The 23,753-nt window shown below is 39.0% G+C and overlaps 1 protein-coding gene across 1 annotated transcript in view; it reads left to right on the top strand.

Moving 5' to 3' along the window:
• The window catches only part of LOC120878621 (cytochrome P450 7B1), a 174,770-nt gene that overhangs the window by 140,546 nt on the left and 10,471 nt on the right, over positions 1 to 23,753 (top strand). Inside the window, exons 2-5 of the mRNA XM_040261299.1 lie at positions 1,761 to 1,897; positions 9,386 to 9,973; positions 10,439 to 10,645; positions 19,982 to 20,157. Coding sequence (XP_040117233.1) covers positions 1,761 to 1,897; positions 9,386 to 9,973; positions 10,439 to 10,645; positions 19,982 to 20,157 — 1,108 coding nt within the window. The remainder of the gene's footprint in view (positions 1 to 1,760; positions 1,898 to 9,385; positions 9,974 to 10,438; positions 10,646 to 19,981; positions 20,158 to 23,753) is intronic.

Here is a 23,753-nt window from a genome sequence, read left to right as displayed (position 1 = left end):
GGGGGCCTACTTTCCAATCATATGTGCAATGTCTTCTTATTGATTAATCTTTGGACTTAAAATTAACTGTTGAACATTATTTTCTTGATACGCTTTTATATTTCTCAAAAAAGCAAGTCTCCATTGCTGAGTTGCATTCAAGAAAATAACAGGCAGTGAGGTGAAGAGTAAGATACACGTTTCTTTTTTGGGAGGGGGTGGTGGGTTTTTTTTTATTTTTTATTTATTTGTTTATTTACTTATTTATTGGGCTGCATAGGGTCTTAGTTGTGGCACCTGGGATCTCTGTTGTGTCTTGTGGGATCTTTCACTGTGGTGCGTGAGCTCCAGAGCACCGTGATCAGTAGTGGCAGCAAGCAAGCTTAGTTGCTCTATGTCATGTGGAATCTTAGTTCCTCAACTGCGTCCCCTGTACTGCAAGGCAGATTCTTAACCACTGGACCCCCAGAGAAGCCCCTAAGACACACGTTTCTATGTTGTGTTCCCTGTCCTCCTATTCTAAGTGTATGTGTTTAAACAACAGCTTGTATTTTGTAAATTACTATAAAGATAAATTTTTCAAGTTTAATTCTACCATATTGGGTTGTGGGAAAACAAAAGCTTTTGATAGGGTTAATCTAGCTACACAAAATTCCGTGCTGAGTATGATCATAATCTTGGTCTTCTGAGCTTGTAATATCTTGTGATTAATCAAAATGGGTTGTATTGCGTGTAGTATAAGTCATCTTCACAGATGGGATGGGGAATCATCAGAGTTCTCTTGAATATTTGTTTTAATCCCTTGTAGGATAAAATGGCTTTGGATTTTTTTTTTTAACTTTAAATCAGATTGAGTTCACCAAATAAATGACTGAGAAGAAATTTTGAAGTCCAGTTTTGCTAGGATTATGGGTCAGAAAAGAAGAAACTTGGTTTTTAATTCACAATATTTCAATGATTCATTGAACATACTTCATATATTTAAAAAATCTAGTAAAATTTAATAAATATTCCTATTTGTTTATAGTTTGAATAAAAATTTTCATAAAAGAATATAAAAAAAACCTTTCATAGGATAATATTGAGGTTTTTATTGTTTTCAACAACACAAAAGATTTTTCAAGATTAATAATTGCCCCTCTTCTAATTATTTAATTCCAGTCTAATTGACATCTGATAACAAAGAACTTTACTTTGGCAACTAACTACCTAACATCTAACCCCCAGAAGCACAGCAGGAGCGCTCACACACAAAATGTTTACTGAATGTGTCTGTCATTTCAGCCAATTGAGTCTCACAAGACACAATTTCTCACAAATGTTGCTCACCAAAAACTGTAAATTGAACTGTCTGCCCCAGAGCCACACACATGAAGGGGCTTAATAAATACATGTCTAAGATTATATAAGAATCACTGAATAAAGGGCTTCCCAAGGGGCACTAGTGGTAAAGAACCCGCCTGCCAATGCAGGAGACATAAGAGACAGGTTCTATCCATGGATTGGGAAGATCCCCAGGAGGAAGAAATGGCAAGCCACTCCAGTGGTCTTACCTGGAGAATCCCATGGACAGAGGAGCCTGGAGGGCTCCAGTCCCTAGGGTCGAAAAGCATCAGACATGACTGAAGTGACTTAGCATTTACTGAATAAAAGAATTGGAAAAAAAAAAAAACTGTGAAGTTCTTCCAGTCTACTTCTAGACTGGATAAATGACCCACAGGTGTTAAAATAAGAATGATTTAATTTTTTCTTTTATTTTCTTTCTTTTTTTTCCCCTATAGGAGACGTGGTGAGCCTCCATTGATAAAAGGCTGGCTTCCTTACTTTGGACAAGCCCTGAAATTACAAAAAGATCCTCTGGGTTTCATGACTACTCTTCAAAAGCAGTATGGTGACATTTTCACTCTTCTCCTTGGAGGTAAATGACATTTCTTTTAAGTTCCTTACTTACAATTTCTCACCTTTTCTTTAATGTTGTTATATTTTTCTCTAGGCAAAATTGGATTATTTGTATACTACTTTACTTGTAGAGCAATACAAAAGAAAACTGTTGCTTTCGAGTGTAGTAATCCTAACATTAAAAAACAAATTATAGAATTATCATGAGAGTGCCTGGGGAATACCACTCTCCTGTTGTCACATGTTATTGGGTTTGGTTTAGCTTGCCTTTAAGCATTGTGTTTTTAAAAGCCAGAATCCATTGACAGACTTGGTTTTATGGAGCAGTGTTAGGTTTAGAGAAAATCGATCAGACAATACAGACAGTTCCCATATATGCCCTCTTATCCCTGGTCATAATGCCCCCTGTTATGAACATCTTATGCTAGTGTGGCACACTTGTGGTACCTGATGTGCCAATGTGGATACATCATCAAGCCTGTGGTTTGCTCTGCAGCCCACTCCTTGTGTTGTCCAGTTCCTTGGGTTTATCCTGTTCCTTTGTGGGTCCTGTTCCAAAATGCATCATGTCATGTATCCGTCATTATGGTGTCACAAGAGTAGTTTCATCGGCCTGAAAAATCCCCCGCATATCCCCTATTCACTTCTCGTCCCTTTCCCCTGAGCCCCAAGCACCCACAGATCAGGATGCACCTTTTAAGATTATTTACTTATTTGGCTGTGCTGGGTCTTCGTTGCTGCATGGGCTTTTCCCTAGCTGTGGCGAGTGGGGACTGCTCTCTAATTGCAGTGTGCGGGCTTCTCATTGCGTAGGCTTCTCTTGTTGAGGATCACAGGCTCTAGGCCATGCGGATTCAGTAGTAGTGGCTCCTGGGCTCAAGAGCACAGGCTCAGTAGTTGTGGTGCACGGACTTAGCTGTCCTGCAGCAGGTGGGGTCTTCCTAGACCAGGGATCAAACCTGCGTCTCCTGCATTGGCAGGCAGATTCTTTACCACTGAGCCACCAGGGAAGCCCACATTTTGGGGGCAGGGGGGCGGCACGCCATGTGGCCTGCAGAACTTCCCTGACCAGAGACTGAACCCATGCCTCTTGCACTGGAAGCAGGGAGTTTTAACCACTGTACCACCAGGGAAGCCCAGAAAATATTTTTAACTTAAAAATATTTTTTATGATTCTAACTTCAAGAAGATGTTTACAAAACAAGAAAAAATATACACAGCAGGATCGCTACATAGTCCAACATCATGGTGCTGTTGGGAGAAGCTGGAATGTTCTCAAATCATCTTCCTTTAAGGCCCAAGCTCTCCCGCTGTGTTAGACATCTCTGGGTGCATAACAAACCTCCCCCAGATGTAATGCCTTGAAACAACAACTGGTCTTGCCCAGGTCACTTGTGTGGCTTGAGCCATTTGACTGGGGCTAAATGTCCCAAGATGACCTCATCACATGCCAGTTAGGACCTCCTTGTCCTCGTGATGTTTCATCCTCAAGATAATGTCCTTATGTGGCAGCTGATATTTCAAGAGGATTAGTGGAAAGCTGCAAGGCTTCTCGAGGCCTGGGCTCAGATGTCATAGAACCTTGCTTCCACCACATTCTGTTAGTGTGAGCAGATCTCAGGCCAACCCAGATTCAAGGCTAAGAAAAGAGACTTCCACTTCTTCCCAGGCAGAGTGGCAGAGTTGCAAAGGAGCACATGTAGAAAGAGCGAAGAAATTTATGGTAGCATGTTTGCTCACAGTCTTCCACATCGGCTTATCACCTGGGCTAGCCATACCTTTTTTTGCTTTTGTCTCCTGTGTATGTCTGGGAGGCTGATCTCTAATACTAGATTGTCTACACTCCTCTGCCCTCCTACTTCTGGTTGAGTGTGCAGATGGGAGCTCTGTTCCAGCTCTCTATCACTGGGCTCTGATAACTTTCAGTTTCTTTCCCAAGAAAATTGAAGACAACAGGTATGATCTCACTCAGATCCCCACATACCTGTCAAATGCGCTGGTGTTTTACAGTGATCCTTGCCACCTCCCCATGTTATGTCTGATGCCTCTTCTCAAATCACTCTTAGTATCTCTTCTGTCATAGCATTTAATAAATTGTGACTTTATTGTTAACTCACATTATCTATTTCCCTTCATTATTATCTAACTCCTCTCTTGCCCACATTTAGTTCACAGCTCAGAAATGATTGATTCACAATAAATATTTAATGAGGAAATTCTCAATGCCTTAGAGCTGATGAAATACTATAACACAAATAAAGGCCATAGTTGGGGCTTCTAGCCTAAGTGAACTATTCATTTCATATTACATTTCTTCCCTTAGAAAAAGTAATTCTTGGGTGGGATAAATTAGGAGTTTGGGATTAACACATACATACCTCTATATATAGGGCTCCCTTGGTGGCTCAGACAGTAAAGAACCAGCCTGCAATGCAAGAGACCCAGGTTCAATCCCTGGGTCTGGAAGATCCCCTGGAGAAGGGAATAATACAATTCACTCCAGTCTTCTTGCCTGGAAAAGTCCATGGACAGAGGAGTCTGCCAGGCTACAGTCCATGGGATTACAAAGAGCTGGACACGACTTGGCTTCATAATACAAAACTATATTCTTCACTTAAAAAAATAATTCTTGGGGAAGGATAAATTAGGAGTTTGGGATTTACATATACACACTACTATATATAAAATAGATAATCCACAGGGATCTTCTGTATAGCACAGGGAACCCAGTCTGAAAAAGAATGAATATATGTATAACTGAATCTCTTAAATGCACACCTGAAGCTAACACAACATTGTAAATTAACTATACTCCAATATAAAACAAAAATTAAATTTTAAAAAGTGACTTTTAACTTTAAAAAGTAAACCTTATATTCTAATGAGTAGACACAACAAATTATTGACATTTTCAGTTTTCCTTTCTAATACATTCTACAAAAATAACTTCAGAGGATTAAGCAGAAACTTTAAGGCAGATTGGAATAATTTTATTCACTTTTCAGAAAATAACAAATTTCTGCTGACACTTGATATCTTCATCTTAATTTCTAATATCTATTGACCATGGTTATGTTTTTAAACTCCACAATAGACAACCAGAGTTGAATACATACTACTACTTCCCTTTGGCTTCTTCCTAGAGTTTGAATAAATCCCTGTCAAGAAATCCTTTTCCTGTGTGTGCTTCTAATGATCAGTTGGCAAAATAGCTCGTTTGGAAAATGTTAAACGGGAAACAGTGTCTCCCACCTTTGTCCCATGATGTGATTTCCCTGAGTATATGTTCTCTCATGATGAGCGAATGATTGTCATCCCCAAAAGTCTCAAGGGACACGAATGTCATCTTAATAAAGAAATTAAAAGGTACATCTTTTCATGGGAAACCACGTAAATTCGTGACCTGTCGCAGAAAATAGTTCTCTAATTGGTTTTGTGTGGTGGTGCAGCGGAATCGTTTTCCCTAGATGTCACCGCAGCGAAGCACCACTGTACATCATTGTCAACAGCTAGCGAAATCTCCCTAATAAGAGCGGGAGGATAATGTGGTCATCCTTACCAAATAAATTTTGGCTCATAGTCCACTCTTCCAACGAATATTTTCAGCTGGAGATTTTAAAATGGAGAGCCAGGTATATGTGGAGATTAAAAGGTGATAGTAATGGAAAATTTCTATTAAATTGTAGTCTATCTCTTATTTATTGACTAGACATTTCTATTCCAAATAGTCAAATGGTTGTTCTGAATTCCCTTGGAGGTCTTCCTGTACAGCACCAAATATCTGAGATGAAAACATCAAAATGCAAGTTATAATGATCCAGATGTCAAACTTCTTGTGTAGAAGACATCAGAGTGAATGGCCTTTTTTTTTTTTTTAACATTTAGTGACATACTTATCATTATGTTGCTTCACCTAAGTAATTTTGCAGGAAGTGAAACGGCTCTTAGGTTAGTAACAGATCATGTCAGGTTATTCAGGAATGATGGAGTTAATATGTTTATGTTGAGCCAGTTCCTAAAAAAGGAGGACAATGAAATGTTTGGTAAAGAATATATTAAAAAATGTGGCCCCATTTCAAATTTACTGCTCAGAGGATGATTTTTTATATATATATATATATACACACATACATATATATTATTTTGCAGAAGTGAGCCTCATTTTGACATTTATTCTTTGAAATTCTTTAAATCAATATTTCACATCAACTGCTGATAGCTTTCCTTTCTCTTTTGAAAACATGGCAAAAGATATTGTTTCTATCTTGTGATCTTTGTGAACTAGATGAGTTGCCTATTAACACTCGGCATTCACTTACATAAAGGCACACTGGAACAAAAGTTAATTTTGCTCCAAGAATCCATGGCCTTCAGAATAACTTTTCAAATTTCCTTTGTTAAGAAATTTTAATTCATTTTATGAATGTATATGTGTTTTCCTAACTGTCTGATTAAAGATTACAAAGAAACTCTGGCTTTGCATCTCACATTAGCAGATGGTGGACAGATGGTTTAAATTAATATTAATTTTGGAAAACTTAGCTTAAATTGTTTATACTGAAGATTAAAAGTTGGAAAGCCAGCTAGCATCTCCAGTGTTATTAGTACTTCCAAACCCACTTGAAAATTAAAATCCAGAGAATCAAAATGTCTTACTCAGCAGTCCACATCTTATTTGGATAAGAGAGTCAGTAAAGCATAATGCCTTGATATTGAAGAAAATCAAAATAAGATCTGAGAAAAAAATACAGATCCTGGAGTGTAAAGAGCCTTGGAAAGAGTGAGAATTTTATCTACAAATAAATTGCATTAAACTGATCAGTAATTTTTTAAAAAAGAACCTATGTGACAACTGCCTATTAAAAAATAAGCAGTTATTAAAAATCAATTAATACTTGGTTGCTAATCAGACACAGTTTTCCACATTTAGCTTTTACTGTTTGTATTTGATATTAACCTCATAATTTCTTCCCATTTCCTCACCCTCAAGGTGAGATAGAGAAAGGGAGAGAGAGGGAATACATGTGTATTCGTGATGAATTATAGATAAAAATCTCTGAAGTACATGAAGCTTCTACTTCAATAAGTCAGTGACTAGTGGCTTTTACTGCCATGACTGAATACAGTTTTGTCTTTCCGCTTAGATTTTGATGAATACAGACAATTGGTAACAAAAAATTCCAACTATTCTCTAAAATTATGTTTTACAAACTGAGCCTTTTATGCATTCTCTGAATTTTAGTGATGAATTTAAAATAACTCTGTAAAGATATGTAGCAAAATCCTTTCATTTAGTGAAAAGAGAAAAGTATGAATCACCACCTGTGAAAATACACAGCCTTGCCTAAAATTATATCTTTTGCAACATAAGAGAGAATTGACTCTTTTTTTTTCAATTATTTGTCAGGCAGATGCTGGTAATTTTATTTAATTAAGCTGCTATGGTAAAGCAGGTGTCATAAAATATGCCCAAATCCAGTTGAGTCAGTTTTGCTCTCGTGGGGGGTTGGGAATCCAGTTTATTTTGTAGATATAACTTTGGGATCTGATCAAAATGAGTAGTCACTCGAGTTTTACCCTCATTCCTGAATTGGCCCACCTTTATTAACTAAATCAAGGGGAAATAAAGTGAATGCAATTCAAGTCGTATAATTTATTTTTAGGGGAAAAGTTGTAGCACATGTATATTTATGTACACTAAAACCTTAAATTATGCCTTAAGACTGAAAAGCAAAAAAAAAAAATTATCCTATTTCTAGGATTAGGTGAAAATTATTCAAAACTTTGTCATAAAACTTGTCCCAAATTGAATTTAATTTCTGTGAGGCTGTTTGAGTTATGAGAAATAATAAGTGAGTTGTTTATCTAAGAAAGGTTCACACACACACACATACAAACACGGAAATGATGACGTGAAGAGCTGAGCATAGATGACCTGACAGAGTTTCATGTCTAATTATTTATCGTTTTCTAGAAGACAGTAACATAAGCATTACAGTTTGTAGGATCAACTACATTTCATGTGTGTTCTTGGAAAGGAAGGCTTATTAAAGCTAATATTGAGTATTGAATGCATATGACTTCTCATTAGCAGGAGTCTTGAAGCAACCTCTGAGTGAGAAGGAAGAGTGCCAGGAAAAGCACAGTGTGTAGACTGTTTTCCTGTCTAGGTTCTGCCACTAAAAAATGGCAACACAATCCTGGCCTTTAGCTTCTCCTGCCTTTCTTTCACTGGGAGCCCCGGGTGGTGGCGGGGGCAGGGTGCACCCAGGAAGCTCCAGGGTCCCTGCCAGTTTTGAGAGCTAGACCGAGGCGTGAGTCTGTGCCTTAGTGGTGCCGGTGGTCTCGCACTGCAGTCACTTAGTCATGTCCAGCGCTTTGCGACCCCATGGACTGCAGCACGCCGGGCTTCCCTGTCCTTCTGTCTCCCGGAGTTTGCTCAGACTCATAGCCGTTGAGTTGATGATGCCATCCAACCATCTTATCCTCTGTCACCCTCTTTTCCTCCTGCCCTCAATCTTTCTCAGCCTCAGGGTCTTTTCGAATGAGGCAGCTCTTTTGCATCAGACGGCCAGTTTCCTTAGTATGCCTTCTTATAAGAACCACTTGAAAGACTTGTAGGTCCCATCTCGGAGCCAGCACCTTAACTTTGGACCAATATATGGAAAATGCCAAATGTCACCTCAGAGAACGCTTGTTGATCACGCCAGGCAGACAGAAGCAGATTCCACTTCCTGCTGCTCTTCCTTGTGTCCCCGCCTCTGCTCTCTTACTGTCCATAATGATGAAGTGGTTCCTTTACATCTCTATCTTAAGAGGAAAGAGATTCAACCAAGTACCTGGGTGTCAATAAAGGTCAAGTAAATTCATGAAAGCTTGAATGGATGGGTTCTAGTTTTGGAATCTTCTTTTTGATCACAAATCAGTATGATACTTTAGCCATGTTAGTGAATCTCCCTGACCTACTATACTCTCATCTATAAAAAAGAAAACATTGGTATTTGTGACTTGTTAGTGTTGAATTAGATGTTCATTTGTAAGTACTTGCTTTGCACCAAATCTTCATTTGAGTTAAAATAATTGTATTCAATCAAAGCTAAGATAATATACTTGACCAATTTGAATTGTTTGTTTTCTGATTCTATTATTGAGAAAAAATATGAGAAATGTTTAAGTAATGAATGTTGAGACTATTTAAAAGATAACTTAAATATCTTGGTAGTTCATTAAAATAAAAATCTGAAGAATAAGCTATCTTTTTGAAAGTTATTAAGAATTTCAGAATATTTAACTTCAAACTTCTAGGCTTTTCCCACCATCTTCCATTTTAAAAGGAAACATGTAGTGGAATTTTGAATCAAATAGATTTTTATTGTACTTTGCATCTTTTGAGATATGAGTTATTAAGGTCTTTCTAATTTTGAGTAGGATATTCTCAAATTTCAGATATCTTGTTTTCTTTTGTTTTATGGCCACATGAATTCATATTCTCATTTATTTCTTTTAGGAAAGTACATAACATTTATCCTGGATCCTTTCCACTACACGTCAGTGGCAAAAAATCAAAAATTAAGCTTTCAAATATTTACTAATAAATTCTTAAAGAGAGTATTTTCTATCAAAAAGATGATAACAGATTCGGACCTCATCGACGAGATTCATAGTACCTATCAATTTTTACAAGGGAAGCATTTGGACATACTGATGGAAAGCACAATGCAGAATCTGAAACAAGTTTTTGAACCCCAACTTTTAAAAACCACAAGCTGGAGCACGGAATATTTGTTGCCATTCTGCAACTCAGTAATATTCGAAATGACATTTACAACCATATATGGAAATGTTCTTGCTGATGATAAGAAAACATTTATTACTGAGTTAAAAGATGATTTTTTAAAATTTGATGAAAAATTCACACGTTTAGCATCAGGCATACCCATTGAGCTTCTGGGAAACATCAAGTCTGTTCGAACTAAACTTATAAAAGACTTGACAATGGAAAGCTTAGCTAAGTTACAAGGACTATCTGAAGTTGTTCAAAGAAGGAATGATATCCTGGAGAAATACTATACGCCCAAGGACACTGAAATAGGAGGTAAGAAACTTCTGAATGATAACTTGTCTAAAATAAAATAATTTACAATAGACCTTTGAAATAAAAAGACAAAATGGCGACCTTGAGAATTTTTATGCTCTTTCTAATTGGCTAATGATAAAATGTTTTACTCTGAAACAACCCTTTGTGATAATTGATTTTTTTTTTTTTTTTTTGCTGAGATGGTAATGCAAGATACTTAATGGTGATAATGAGAAAGAGTATAACTAAGCTGCATTTACTCCCCTTATCTCTTCTCCCTCCTCCCCTCCCCCACCACATACACATTACATTTTAAACTATTCTCATTAAGCAGAAAATTAGACTTCAGAAGCCTATTGGTCCTCATTAGCATGCACTGATCCTTGGCTGGGTCTGTGTCCTAACATCTTTTAATTAGCACACTGCAAATCTAATCAGTGTAATAAACGCTATTAATCTTCCTTTTCACTTATTTTCTCCCAGCACATCATTTAGGCTTGCTCTGGGCCTCTGTGACAAACACTGTTCCAACCATGTTCTGGGCAATGTATTACCTTCTACGGCACCCGAAAGCTATGGCCGTGCTGCGTGACGAAATTGACCATTTGCTGCAGTCAACAGGTCAAAAGAAAGGGCCCGGATTTTCCATCTACCTCACCAGAGAACAATTGGACAGCCTGGTCTACCTTGGTAATTTATTTTTATCTGTTATGAAGAAAAGAAGGTACCTCTCTGCAAACTCAGTTTATCACTCAAAGCTGTTTACCAAGAGGTGGAGGACACAGCTGCCTAATTGACATAATAACACCCATTTACATCAATTATAAATTATGTAGTTTATAGCTGTAGATGCTCTCATTGCATGTAAACATTAAGGCCTAGGTAATTAACTATGTAAGGTATGTAAAAGGCTAAACCAAAGCTTTGCAATTATTTGAAAAAAAAAAAAAAGTTTATGCCTATTAAGTCATTTGATTCTGAGCATCTGTTGGTGTGCTAATGCTTTCCAAACACTGCAGTAGTATCTTAACAAGAAAGGTATTTGGGATTGAAAAAGTAAGTATTTCAAACAGGCAGCTTCTGTGTAAAACATACTTACTTTTCCCTAAAATGGTGTCTTTTTTAGGCAGAGATTAGGATGTCATATACAGCTTACAGTGTATGATTCTCCAAAACTTAGTAAGTGATTTTCCCTGGAAAGTCACGATTTAAACATACTTGGGGAAGAAAAAAAAAATGAAGGAAGAAAAGGAGGGCGTGAAGGAGGGAAAAGAGCAGGTTACAACTACAGATTACTTCATGTGAAATGTCCATGTTTTATGAAAGAGTCACTGATTCATGAGATATGTGTGGTCACCCTTTCAGATATGTTTGAAGTCAGAAGTAACTAAGTTGCTTTTAAACATCAGGTTTGTATGCCAGTAACAATGAGCATTTGATGACAGTGGATTCTCCTTTCCCAGTTTTGATAAGATGACTGTCATCATGTGAATAAATTTTAATTCCCAAAGTTAAATTCCTCATCAGCGAATTATTCTGTTTTTTTTTTTTTTCTTTTTCTGTATTGACCTTTCTTCCTGTAGCTTTCTTTACACTCTATTCCAGGTCCCTTTGGACAAAGATGTTTGTTGTTTCACTCTTTTGACAATGTAACAATTATTTTGGCCCACATTAGTCTACATTTTTTTCATATTTTAAAAATATGTTCCAGGTTCTTTGATGGGAACTTCTGAGAGTAGAGGCCCTACAGGTCTTGATCAGTGTTGACCACCAGTTGACATTAAAAAGACTGGTCCAAGTGTTTGAGAGATTGTTCCCCCTGGTTAGGATAAGGCCCATCAGAGGCAATAGCAGGAAGCTTGCCTTGTAGTGACAGTTGGCTAGCTTATTCAGTCATGCTGTTTTTAGCATACATTATCAAAGTAATTTTATATTTGCTTGGAGAAGGAAAATAACCCCAGCATTATTAAAATATGAACATTATTATATTTTGCTTTTTCAGAATTACTGGGGACCAAATGCACAAATGGGGCTTCCCTGGTAGCTTAGATGGTTAAGAATTTGCCTGCAATGCAGGAGACTTGGGTTTGATCCCTGGGTTGGGAACGTCACCTGGAAATGGGAATGGCTACCCACTCCAGTATTCTTGCCTGGAGAATCCCATGGACAGAGGAGCCTGGCGGCTATAGTCCATGGGGTCACAAAGAATCAGACCTGACTGAGAGGCTAACACCCTTCCTTCAAATGCACAAAATTTACATCAAGTTCTGGGTAGTTGCTTTCACATGGATCTACAGTATTTTCTGGGTAGAAGATTTATGGTTCATATGAAGATCAGGGTTGCATTTCCCATAAATTCAAGAAATAAAGCAAATAAACTTTAAGGAAAATGTGTTTGTATCCAGTACAATTTAGTTGAAATTCGTCAGCTCTCTTTTTACTCTCAACTTCTCACTATTCAAAGAAAAGATTATTTTAAAATTGTGCTATTAGAGCTGATGGGGCTTTCCAGGTGACTCAGTGGTAAAGAATCCGCCTTCCAATGCAGGAAATGTGGGTTTGATACCTGGGTAGGGAAGATCCCCTGGAGGAGGAAATGGCAACCCACTCCATTATTCTTGCCTGGAAAACAGCATGGACAGAGGAGCATGGTAGTCTATAGTCTATGGGATCCCAAAGAGTTGGAAATGACTTAGCAACTGAACAATAACAACATTAGAGCAGGCAAGTTTAAATTTATTTGAGCAGAAGAAACGGCAAGTTCCAGAGCCATAACTGGGGCCACTAAAGTCCATCACTAGAGTAGAGACCTCATCATTCACTTATCATCAATGAATGGACCACCACCAACCCCAAATGCCTGGAGATCCACCTGAGTACAGGCAGCACCTTCAGCGATCTAGAAGGTAGACTTTGTTCATCACAGCCTCAGGTACCAGCAGAGGCCAGTGTTGCTCATTACTAGAAATGAATCTTCTAGAAAATCGGGTCCATTTTTTTTCTTTTTCCAGATGACAGTTTAATGCAGATTAAAGCAATTTCTTTAATATGAACAGTCCCAGAACAGATGACCTCTGCATCTAGTCATAACTGTATCATGGGTATCTCTATCAGAAGGGTATGAACTATAAACTGAAAGGCAAGATTTACAGAATTAAATATTTACAATGCACTTCATGGACTGAGTGTATGTGCATCTCATCTCCTTAAGAAAAGAGTTTTATGTATTCTAAGTATAATTTCTTTAAAGATAGATATCTTGAATTTTTATTATTGTAAGAAAGAGGATCACAAGGATGAAAGGAACGCTAATTTATTTTTAAACCAGGAAGGAAAATTTTTATATTAGTAGAACATGCAAAGAGAAGGGAATTTTTAAAAAATATTTTAATTTATTTAGTTATTTGCTGCACAGGGTCTTAGCTGTGTCATGCAAGATTGTTCCTTGTGGCACTCGTGTGCAGTAGTTGTGGTGCATGGGTTACTTGCCTATGGGATCTTAGTTCCCCAACCAGGGATTGAACCCATGTCCTCTACCTTGCAAGACAGATTCTTGACCACTGGACTACCAGGGAAGTCCTCAGAGGAGTTGTTGTTTTTTTTTTTAATTTGTCCAAACAAAGAGGGGAGAGGAATTCTTTGCATCTTGATTCATCAAAGCCAGCTGTGATGTGCACGTAGATGAGACCAGAAAATGTGAGCTAGAAGGTGATAGAGTTAACTATATTCTTAATTTCAGAATGAGGCAGTATGAATGACAATATTAATAATTATTATTTTATTATGTAGCAGACTTATTAGATTACTTCATCATCAAGTATTAACTTACTTATATACATGTAAGTAAACTCAAGTATAACTTATCTAATCCTCAGGTATATTATCTTCATTAATTGTTGGGTAACAAGGTGCAGAAAGATTAGTTAACCAATCTAAATCATACAACTAGATAGTGGCAGAGCCTGAAATTGATGTCAGGTCTACCTAATTTCAACGCCAATCCATAAACATTGTCAACTCAGGGAAAAATGCTCTAGAAATGTACCAAGACCTTGACCATTTCACAGGGATATATATCATGAATTCTCAAATGCAGTTGGGTTTGAGGGTAAGGTTGGGGTTAGAGGTTCACATTATAATTTTGTGGTTTTTTCCTAATAAAAATATTTTTTTTTATTTTAGAATAGTTTTACATTTGCAGAATAGTTACAAAGACAATACCCATATACCTCACACACACACAGTTTGCCCCACTATTAACATCGAGAAGGCAACGGCTCCCCACTCCAGTACTCTTGCCTGGAAAATCCCAAGGACGGAGGAACCTGGAAGGCTGCAGTCCATGGGGTCTCTGAGGGTCGGACACGAAAGCGAGTGACTTCACTTTCACTTTTTACTTTCATGCATTGGAGAAGGAAATGGCAACCCACTCCAATGTTCTTGCCTGGAGAATCCCAGGGACTGGGGAGCCTGGTGGGCTGCTGTCTATGGGGTCGCACAGAGTCGGACACGACTGAAGCGACTCAGCAGCAGCAGTGATGTATTATGTTTGTCATAACTGTGGGTGTTATTTTGAAAAAGCTCATTCATTATTTTAAAAAATTGTGTATTTTAAGAATTAATAGTGTCTATAATTTAAACAGCAATAGTAAAGTTTAACAAAATCCTCTCTTCCAGTGGGGCTATACAGGAGGTACAAATTCTACTTCATGTTAGAAATTTCCAACTGGTGGAGGGGAGAGAGGCATCTCCCACAAGGTGTACACCAGAAATAAGTGATGGTAATTTTGTAAGTAACATAAGGAGACAGTGGTTAAAAAGTGAAAAACACTGGTTTAGATGTTTATCAGGTTTTCAACTCAGCGCAAAGCAAAGAGGGCTAGATAATATAATGAATGGTGGAAACAGGTGTTGAAAGGATTGAAAGGGAAATATAAAGAGAATGCAGATTATTGTACGTAGGTCCAAACATCAACTGCGTAAGAATAGGATAAGGAAAGAGATGAGTGGCCCGGCAGAGGAGGGTTCAGGTTCAGAGTCATAGTTCTCAGGAACTTTCCTGGGGGTCTAGTGGTTAACACTCCATGCTTTGAAGACAGGGGTGTGGGTTTGATCCCTGGTTGGGGAACTAAGATCCCATGTGCTTCTGCTTTTGGAATCATCTGCGGAGCTGAAAAAAGTACTCACACCTGGTCCCACCCTGAAAGGTTCTGATTTCAATGGCCTGAGAGTGCAGGCTGATGGCTTTACAAGCTCTCAAGGGGACTCAAATGTGCAACTAAGGTTCAAAACCATGAATGTAAAGGTTTTCCTAATGCAGTGGTTCTGACGCCATTGGCCTGAGATAGAGTTTTTTTTTTTTAACCACCTCAGGTGATTGTAAGCAAGCCATCAGAGTCGATACTTCTGGGACATCAGAAAACTTAACACAAGTCCATGGTGATATTACTTCAAAAACCTGTTGTTCGTATGCATCCAACAAAATATTAATAGAAGTGTGGTTTCTAGGGCAGTAATTCCTGTCTACTTTCCCAGCTGAAATAGCACACCCAGCTCTGCCGCAATTTAAGAGGCACGTTGACTAATTGACTTAAAGATTAAAGGCTGTTATCATCTCTGACATACAATTTAAAAATGACATGATCATCAACATGTCAAATCTTTAACATAAACAAATCTTTAAATATTTTTAAAGGGCTGTTATATATAAGAGAGATTCAAAATTTTTTGCCTTTGTGTTTCCTAAAGGGAGGAAAATTTCAGCCAATACGGAAAATAACTTGCTAACTAAATGGACTTTCGGAATACCATCATTGGAGTTATCCAGTCAGAAATTTGACAGTATCTTCGGTAGGACCCTGGGGAACATCCATAATCTCTGTTCTCTTTTCCACCAACGGCAGTGGCCCAGTGTCCTGAGCAGAGAAGGACCTCGATAGTCTATTTATTGACTCTATGAATGATGAATTTACATTTCTGTGTTTTAGCAGTGAACCAAAGCTGTGTCTGCAGTGCAGAGTGAAAGTAGGCATGCGTACTGATTCAGATTTATTTTTAACTTTACTTAAAATATACAATTGTTGAGCCAAAAAGTAGTTATTTGGCTTCAGATTATCTGATGATGATAGTGTCTTGTTTATTCAATAGCTTCTCACCTGTCTTGAAGGCAGTTACATAAAAACTGGCACGTACATCTGTAGCCTCACTCCATTTCTCAGTCTTCTAGAGCGCTATCTGCAGAGCCCCCCATCCCCTTTCCTGTCTACCTTCTTTTTAAAGACCATCCCAGCCCATTTCAGCAGAGGCTGGCTGTTATTTCACTCCAGCCATCATTGCTATCCACCGATCACCATGGCTAATCAGATGGTGTGACAGTCTGCACCAATCATTAAGATGACCCAAATTAACAGCCTGGCCATGTCACAGTACATTCATTCCACACATCCAGACATGGCCTAAGTGTGAGGCAGAAACTTGGATGTGCTTGTTTGTGTTTGCATTGTAACATGCATTATTGATTGTCATAAGCGGCTTCAGCGCTTTAAATCTGCAAATGAGAATCATCTGTCAATTATTACAGCCAGAATTGAGATCTGAGGGCAGAAGAGAAAGTGTATATATCTTTTTCTACCTGCATTTCCTTTTCTTTACCATTTTCTTTCCCAGTCACATTGTGATGCTTCTTAGCTCAACATACTCCTCAGCTTTTTGCTTAGAAAAGATACTTAATCAGAATATTTTTATATCCTACAAATAGAAACAAATCTCTCCTAGTCAAGTGGGAAGGAGACAGGGCAGGCTCAGAATTATAAGTTCATTGTGGGAATTCTGCAGTCTAATTTCCTGGGGATACTGGTCAGTAAAATTCAGTTCTTCATAAAACATCAGCAGCCTTATTGTATTCACAATTGCAATTGTTGGCACCTTGCAGCGGCTGGTATAAATGATCCTCCAAATATTTGCATTCTTGATAGCCATTTCTCTACAGTGCGTTTAGTAAGCAGAGGGTCCTATTACCTGCTAAATGTAAGTATAAATTAACAACCCATTATGCACAATAAGTTTTATAAAACATTTACAGATAGAGATCACATTTAATTAAAATTAACTTGCCTATGAAAGCCAAGTGCACTAATGATCACGATGACCTTTTATTACCTGCAGTCCCTTGTTTTGGCTGGAATGATTGACAGCTTGCTGTTTGGCTACCATGTTGAATTTCAGCTGACAAGACTTTTCATTTTAACTCAATTTGCCCGCCTATCACAAGCTGGTGGCAGGCCAGACCCAAGTCACCCAGCTTTGCCTCAGCAGCTTGCTCTAGTTCTCATTAGTACGCATTTATTCAGTGGAAATTGGAAGACAAATGCTTGAAGGCATGTGAACTAAGTATAGCAAATTAGGTTTAAAGACTGAATATTTATAAGTGTATGGAAAGTTGTTTTTTTTTTTTTTAATTCTAGAGCGAATTGAGAACTGAGTGCTAGCTTTGGTATAAAAGAAATGAAGATAGAAGGGGGGAAGGAAGATTCTAAGAATAACAATACTATCAGGTTTTTCTTTCCATTTTGGCAATATGTAAACTCTCTCTGACAACACCTTCTCAAACCAACCTGGCCCCTCTTTCGTGGAGTGCTTGCACAATGAAGTTTAGCACCTCGAGTGTGAGAAGGGGGAAAAAATGAGGGTCATGTTCATCTGTTGCTTGGTTATCCCTTGGTATGTTTTCAATTGCCTTGTTTGTTCGGCACTAGCACAGAAACAGATGTTGCTCTGGCGTGTAGGATAATTTACTCTACCTCCTGGTGCGGCATGGACAGCCTCCCAAGGCCCAGCTGGTCTGTCAGTGGCACTGGCTGGTGTCTGCTCAACTATGACAACTACAAGTCGAGGCTGCAATTTTTTTTTTAATTGTGCAGTTGTCATTCTTCTCAATGTATAGCCCTGCCCGTGTTCTTCCTGGGGCCGGTAGCAAGGCTATGGCTTTTGTGTCTGTACCTTGTGACGCGGAGCCATGGAAGCCCCCCTCTCCTCTGAGGATAATAATGTTCATGACTTGTGTCCTCTGATGATGATCGCATGACCGCTCAGACCCAGAGCCAGCCTCATCTCACGCACATAACTGGTACTGGAAGGTAAAACAGATTTGTCATTTGCGATCCAACCGCTAAGCCACACTTTGGGCTCCATTATTGTGATTAACTTCCTCCTAAGATACGCTTGCCCGATTGTCATTTGTGATCCTGTGGTGGCCGCAAGCTGCCACGCTTCCCCCAGAGCACGTCAGCCAATGGGATTTGACCATGTTATTCGGACCGTTCGATGCCTGCCCCATCGCAGTGGCCAGCCCGCAATTACGGTGCTTTTGTATTTCTCCCTCCCGCACCCCTACTGGACCGGGTGGGTGCCCAGCTCTGCTGCATATGTCAGCTACCATTTCACACCACAAGCTAAAATGATGCTGCGCTGCTGTTGATTCAGCAAGAGCCAGCAGCAGCGCATAGGAAGCTGACCCTTGCTTTGCACCATGGAAATGTTGGTCGCTGGTGTCCTGCCAGCTGAAATCCGTCGTGGCAGGTGCCTTGTGGCTATCTGCAGTAGAGTCGCCGTTCCAAAACCAAAGTTCTTTTCTGGCCTCATCACCAACAAACCGATTTGACTCTGCCTGATTATAATAACGAAGGCAGTCTAAAAGAATATGCACGGTCTCACTGTGCGTCACATCGAATCACCATACTGGCCACACAGAGCTGACCGCAGCCTCATTTCTTTAGACAAATGCATGCTTAGGGAAAAACCTCCTGGGAGAAGGTCCCGAAAGCTGTTAGATATCCCCATGCAAGCTGTGCATAGATTTCAATTTTCGGGAAATAGCATTTATTTTTATTTGTTTGGCTGATGCAAGCCCTCCCTGAGTGGCCTGCTTCTATCATCTAATAATTAGTCATTCTACATTTCAGAGCTTTACTGAACACTAAGAAACTGGGCTCTGTGTGTGTGTGTGTGTGAGAGAGAGAGAGAGAGATTCTCAACTGCAAGCCATAAACACAACCATTTGTTACCATGTGGAGGAGGGAGAAACGCTCAATTTGGAGCTCTTCTTTCACATTGCTGATTAGAAAGAATCAAGCTTTTTATTCTAGGACCCATTCGCTCTGGTGAAAACATAGTCAGTTTTGATTATGAAGGCAGAGATGCAGACCTAGACAGCAGCTACATGCTGATGTGCATGCTATCAGAATGATTTATGCAAATTATGCATATTATTCCCAAAGGAATTCCTCCTCAAACTGCCAGGATAAATTGCCGGAAATTAGCCATAAAATCTGTCGTGCTAGGAGCAAAAGGTGAAGGCCACTGGGAAAGCAAGGACATTCAGCTTCTGGAATCTTCCAGGTTATGATGGTGGCTATTATTTTCCCTGGATGCCACGGAGAAATCTGGTTTTCTTCTGAATACTCTCAAAGTATTTTCCCTTTGAAATTTTTCCAGCAAATGCTGACTCACATTTTATTTACAGCTAGCATAAAAGAAATTAAGTGTTAAGCTGTCTCAGAAAGCACTACTACAATTATTTTACTATTAACTGCCTAAGTGGATATTAAATGCCTAAGCCTGGCTTTGAAGGCATCACTGTTCTTCAGAAGGTTGGTGAAATAACTCACCAGGGGTGTACTTTAACTGGGATACGATTTTAATTTCCAAAGTGTGTACCCCAACACAGCTTTCCTGTCTTGCAGATCAATCTTTCCTACAAAAAGTCCTAATTAATGACTTTCTGTCCCAGTACAGCAGAGTTGTGACTTGCCTGTGAAATGCCTCACACTGTCTCACCCCTCCCCTCCTCCTCTCCCATCCAGAGCCCACATTGGCTCCCTCTTGCTGCTCGATGGATCTGATTGGGAAAGGATTTCCCTGTCAATTGAAGTTATTGGTAATGAGCTTTGATGGTTAAATGAGAGTACTTTACAAGAGCAGTACTTTGCAAAGAGCAGCATAAAAATGATACTTGTTTGTTTCTTTCAGAAAGTACCATTCTTGAAGTTTTGCGACTCTGCTCCTTTTCTGGCATCTTTCGTTTCGTTCAAGAGGACTTGACACTTCATTTAGAGAGCCAGGACTGCTGTCTGCGAAAGGGAGACTTTGTCGTCATCTTTCCTCCCATCTTACACCACGACCCTGAAATCTTTGAAGCTCCAGAAGTAAGTAAACATCCAGCCAGCATCGCTCCCTCTTAGATGCTGCCAGCACATTCCTTCCTTCATGGTCTCTCTTTCTTTTGCCACCTTGTTCCAGAAAGAATTTGAGAGAGCTTAATGACTCCAGTTTTTCCTTCCAATGGAAACATCATCCTGTTTACTGAGAGGTTTTCTTAAGGACTTCTCTTTCAAAGGTTTTGTGATCTATAAATAAAAATACAGAGATGAGACTAAACTCTAGTTTCATCAAGTGAAATGAACATTGATACCATGATGGACACTATTCACTTTAGGCCAAAATTAAGTCTTGCATGGCAGAGATGTGTTACAAAACCATGGAGGGCTAGCTATTGACAGGTCACTTAGAGAATAAACATTGGTAGACTGTTCCGCTAAGTGTTTCCAGTGTGGGCTTGACTGTCCCAGAGTCCGATACCATCACTGCTACAGTTAAGCTCTCTCCTTTTTCACCTCTTACTAAAGGCATGTGCCCCTTCTTGATCAATTAGGATGGCACTGTGAACTTGAGATTGTAAAGCTGCTACTCACGGGTGAAGCTCTGAGGGTAATTGTGTCATCTCCTTGTATTTTTTTCTGAAGCTGGAGTTAATGAATATCAAAGACTGGAAATTAATCCACCCTGGCTCATCCCTTAATACCACTTCAGAGGTTCACCACCTGCATGCAAATTGTAAGCAGTCATCTTCTGCCTGTGCTTCTCAGGGAGTCAGGTTGTTGCTGCAGTGGTTTTTATATGTTAAATGCCATGTTTCAAAGAGAAACTTCCATGCACTTTCTGAGCAGTTTAGAGATGAACCATTTCTAAACCCAGTTTCTAAGGTGTTTGACAGCCAGGCTGGTTTAAAATCTGGTTGTATTTTGGAAATTAATTAAAAAGGGACAGACTTCAAATGTAATGAGATAGTTTGCATTTATTTAATCAGCAAAGACAAAATTTCCTAAGTGAGGGGAGAATATACGTATAGTTTCTGTGTGTTTCAGAAGAGGTCTTACTTAACTAATGATGGCAAATCAGAAGTTGGGTATTAGTGAGTGAATGAACATTGTGCAGACAACAAGCTTCATCTCTATATTTGTAAATATAAAAAAAATTCCACACATAGTTAGCTGTTCAATAAATAAAGCAAGTAAATAGCTAATCTTTGAAAAATACTTTAAAATTTGAAAATAGTTTCATTTCTATTTACAATTTTTAATTTAATTTCCACTTTGTATTTTTATTTTATGATTATTCCACTGTCATTAAATTTACCATTCATGTCATGATAGTAAAATCAACATTCAAGTCATCAACAAATAATAAATGTTTACCCAACCACAACTGTCATTAAGAATCTCTGGGCTCCTCCTTGTCTGTATCCCCAGCCTTACACCAATGAATTAGACTCATGGGTTAGACTTTTAGGAAGTTAAACATCTTATGGAAAAACCCAAACAAAATATTTGGTCAACCCAGTATCAAAGGTAAACATTGGAAGTGTGCTCAATTATATTTTTTCTGTACAATGCTAAATAACAATTCCCAAACTATACATAATAAATAGTAGTCAGAAGGGTTTCAGTTCAGTTCAGTCGCTCAGTCATGTCCGACTCTTTGCGACCCCATGAATTGCAGCACGCCAGGCCTCCCTGTCCATCACCAACTCCCGGAGTTCACTCAGACTCACGTCCATCGAGTCAGTGATGCCATCCAGCCATCTCATCCTCTGTCGTCCTCTTCTCCTCCTGCCCCCAATCCCTCCCAGCATCAGAGTCTTTTCCAATGAGTCAACACTTCGCATGAGTTGGCCAAAGTACTGAAGTTTCAGCTTTAGCATCATTCCTTCCAAAGAAATCCCAGGGCTGATCTCCTTCAGAATGGACTGGTTGGATGTCCTTGCAGTCCAAGGGACTCTCAAGAGTCAAGTCTTCTCTAACACCACAGTTCGAAAGCATCAATTCTTCGGCGCTCTGCCTTCTTCACAGTCCAACTCTCACATCCATACATGACCACAGGAAAAACCATTTGCCTCATACTAAATTGGTGGGAAGAACAAAATTGCAGTACTGTGAACCCCAAGTTAGCATCATTAGGACAGCTCTAACTTGACTTGATGAGCATTCTGTACTGTTTACCTGACTTAACCTTAGTCAGTTATGCCTGACTAATGTTAAAATCAACTAGCTAATTTTTGTTGTGATATTGTTCCCTTGAAATTAGTTGTGGAATGGTGAAATGTGATAGCTACTGGCACAGAAAAAAAATAGTATGGGGCAGAACCAATTTTATATGTTTGGCAAAGTCTTACATAATCATTCATTCTATAAACATTTACTGAGCACTCACTCCTCTCAGGCTCGTGGGTTGATTTCTATTGTGCTTAATAACTTAGGATAGCAAAAAGTAGATGCTGTTGATGTTCATAGAACAAATGCCCATCCCCAAACCATCATGTGCCAAGAGTAAAAAGAAGAAAATTCTGGAAAGTTCTGTCCTTGGTTATTTGTCACTGACAGCATTGTCCCAGGAGCTTATCAAAGGCTCATATTCCTCATTGCCTGATTGGTACCCTACAGATATAGGAAGACCTGGCCTTCCTTAGATACAGAAAACAACCACTAGCTGTTAGGCCAAAATCATGGAGAAGACGAACTCCAGATATAAGTATAGTTATTCTTGGAGAACGTGGAGACTGAGAATCCTCAGCAGACGATGGGTTCCTCCTAACCAGTGAGGCGTGGTTTCAGGATGTTCAAGCCCAAGAGACCCTGGAATATTCTAAAAGTAGGCCACCTCTTTCCTCACACATCTCTCTGTTGTTGAATGTCCCTCTTGACTTGTCTACCAAGAAACTCCAGTTGACTTCACAAGACTCTCTCTTAGTTATCATCTTTGACAATGTCCCTGATTTCCACATCATTCCTCAGAGAATCTGCCACTGCTTACTCTGGCCTGTGTAGCCTGTGTGAGGGGGCACACTCCACGGTATCTTGCAGTGACTTGTTTGCTCATGTGCCCGTATCCTGTAAGTTCTTGGAGCAGAGAGACCCTGTCCTCAACCTTCTCTGATTTCTTAGTGCCTGGCACACAGGAAGGTACCCACAGAAGGAAGCAAATAGGAAGTGCTTAGATGGGTGAGTGTTCTGAAAGTGAAATTGTACTTCAGTTAAAATGTTAAATCACTGCAGAGAACACACACTCAAATGCATCCTGGGCCTAATTAGATCCAATAGATAGGGTGGCTTGTGTGTAAATATTGCAGTACCATTGGGAGTGGTAAAAACTCTGGTGAAAGGACCACCCAAGAGGCATGTGAGATCATTTGGCTGCAATCCTCAGTTCTTAGAAGCATATAGACCTGATGTAACCAAGTTATTTTTATTATTAGTTTTTTAAACTTCAAAAACAGACTTTTGGGTGAGAGTTAATTTTTAAATGTTTGGAAAAATTAAGTCTAAACACAATGTGGGCTAAACAAAAAATGTTTGGAGACCTAATTGGGCCTATAAGAAGAGAAAAAAATAAAAATAAAAAAATAAAACAGTGGGAGAGAACAAAGGGAACCACCCTTCCCAGTTCTTCTTTCTTTATCCATCTA

The sequence above is a fragment of the Oryx dammah genome, unplaced genomic scaffold (assembly GCF_014754425.2).
Source record: "Oryx dammah isolate SB20612 unplaced genomic scaffold, SCBI_Odam_1.1 HiC_scaffold_19, whole genome shotgun sequence".
Taxonomy (NCBI): Eukaryota; Metazoa; Chordata; class Mammalia; order Artiodactyla; family Bovidae; genus Oryx; species Oryx dammah.
This window is presented reverse-complemented; position numbering and strand designations above follow the sequence as displayed.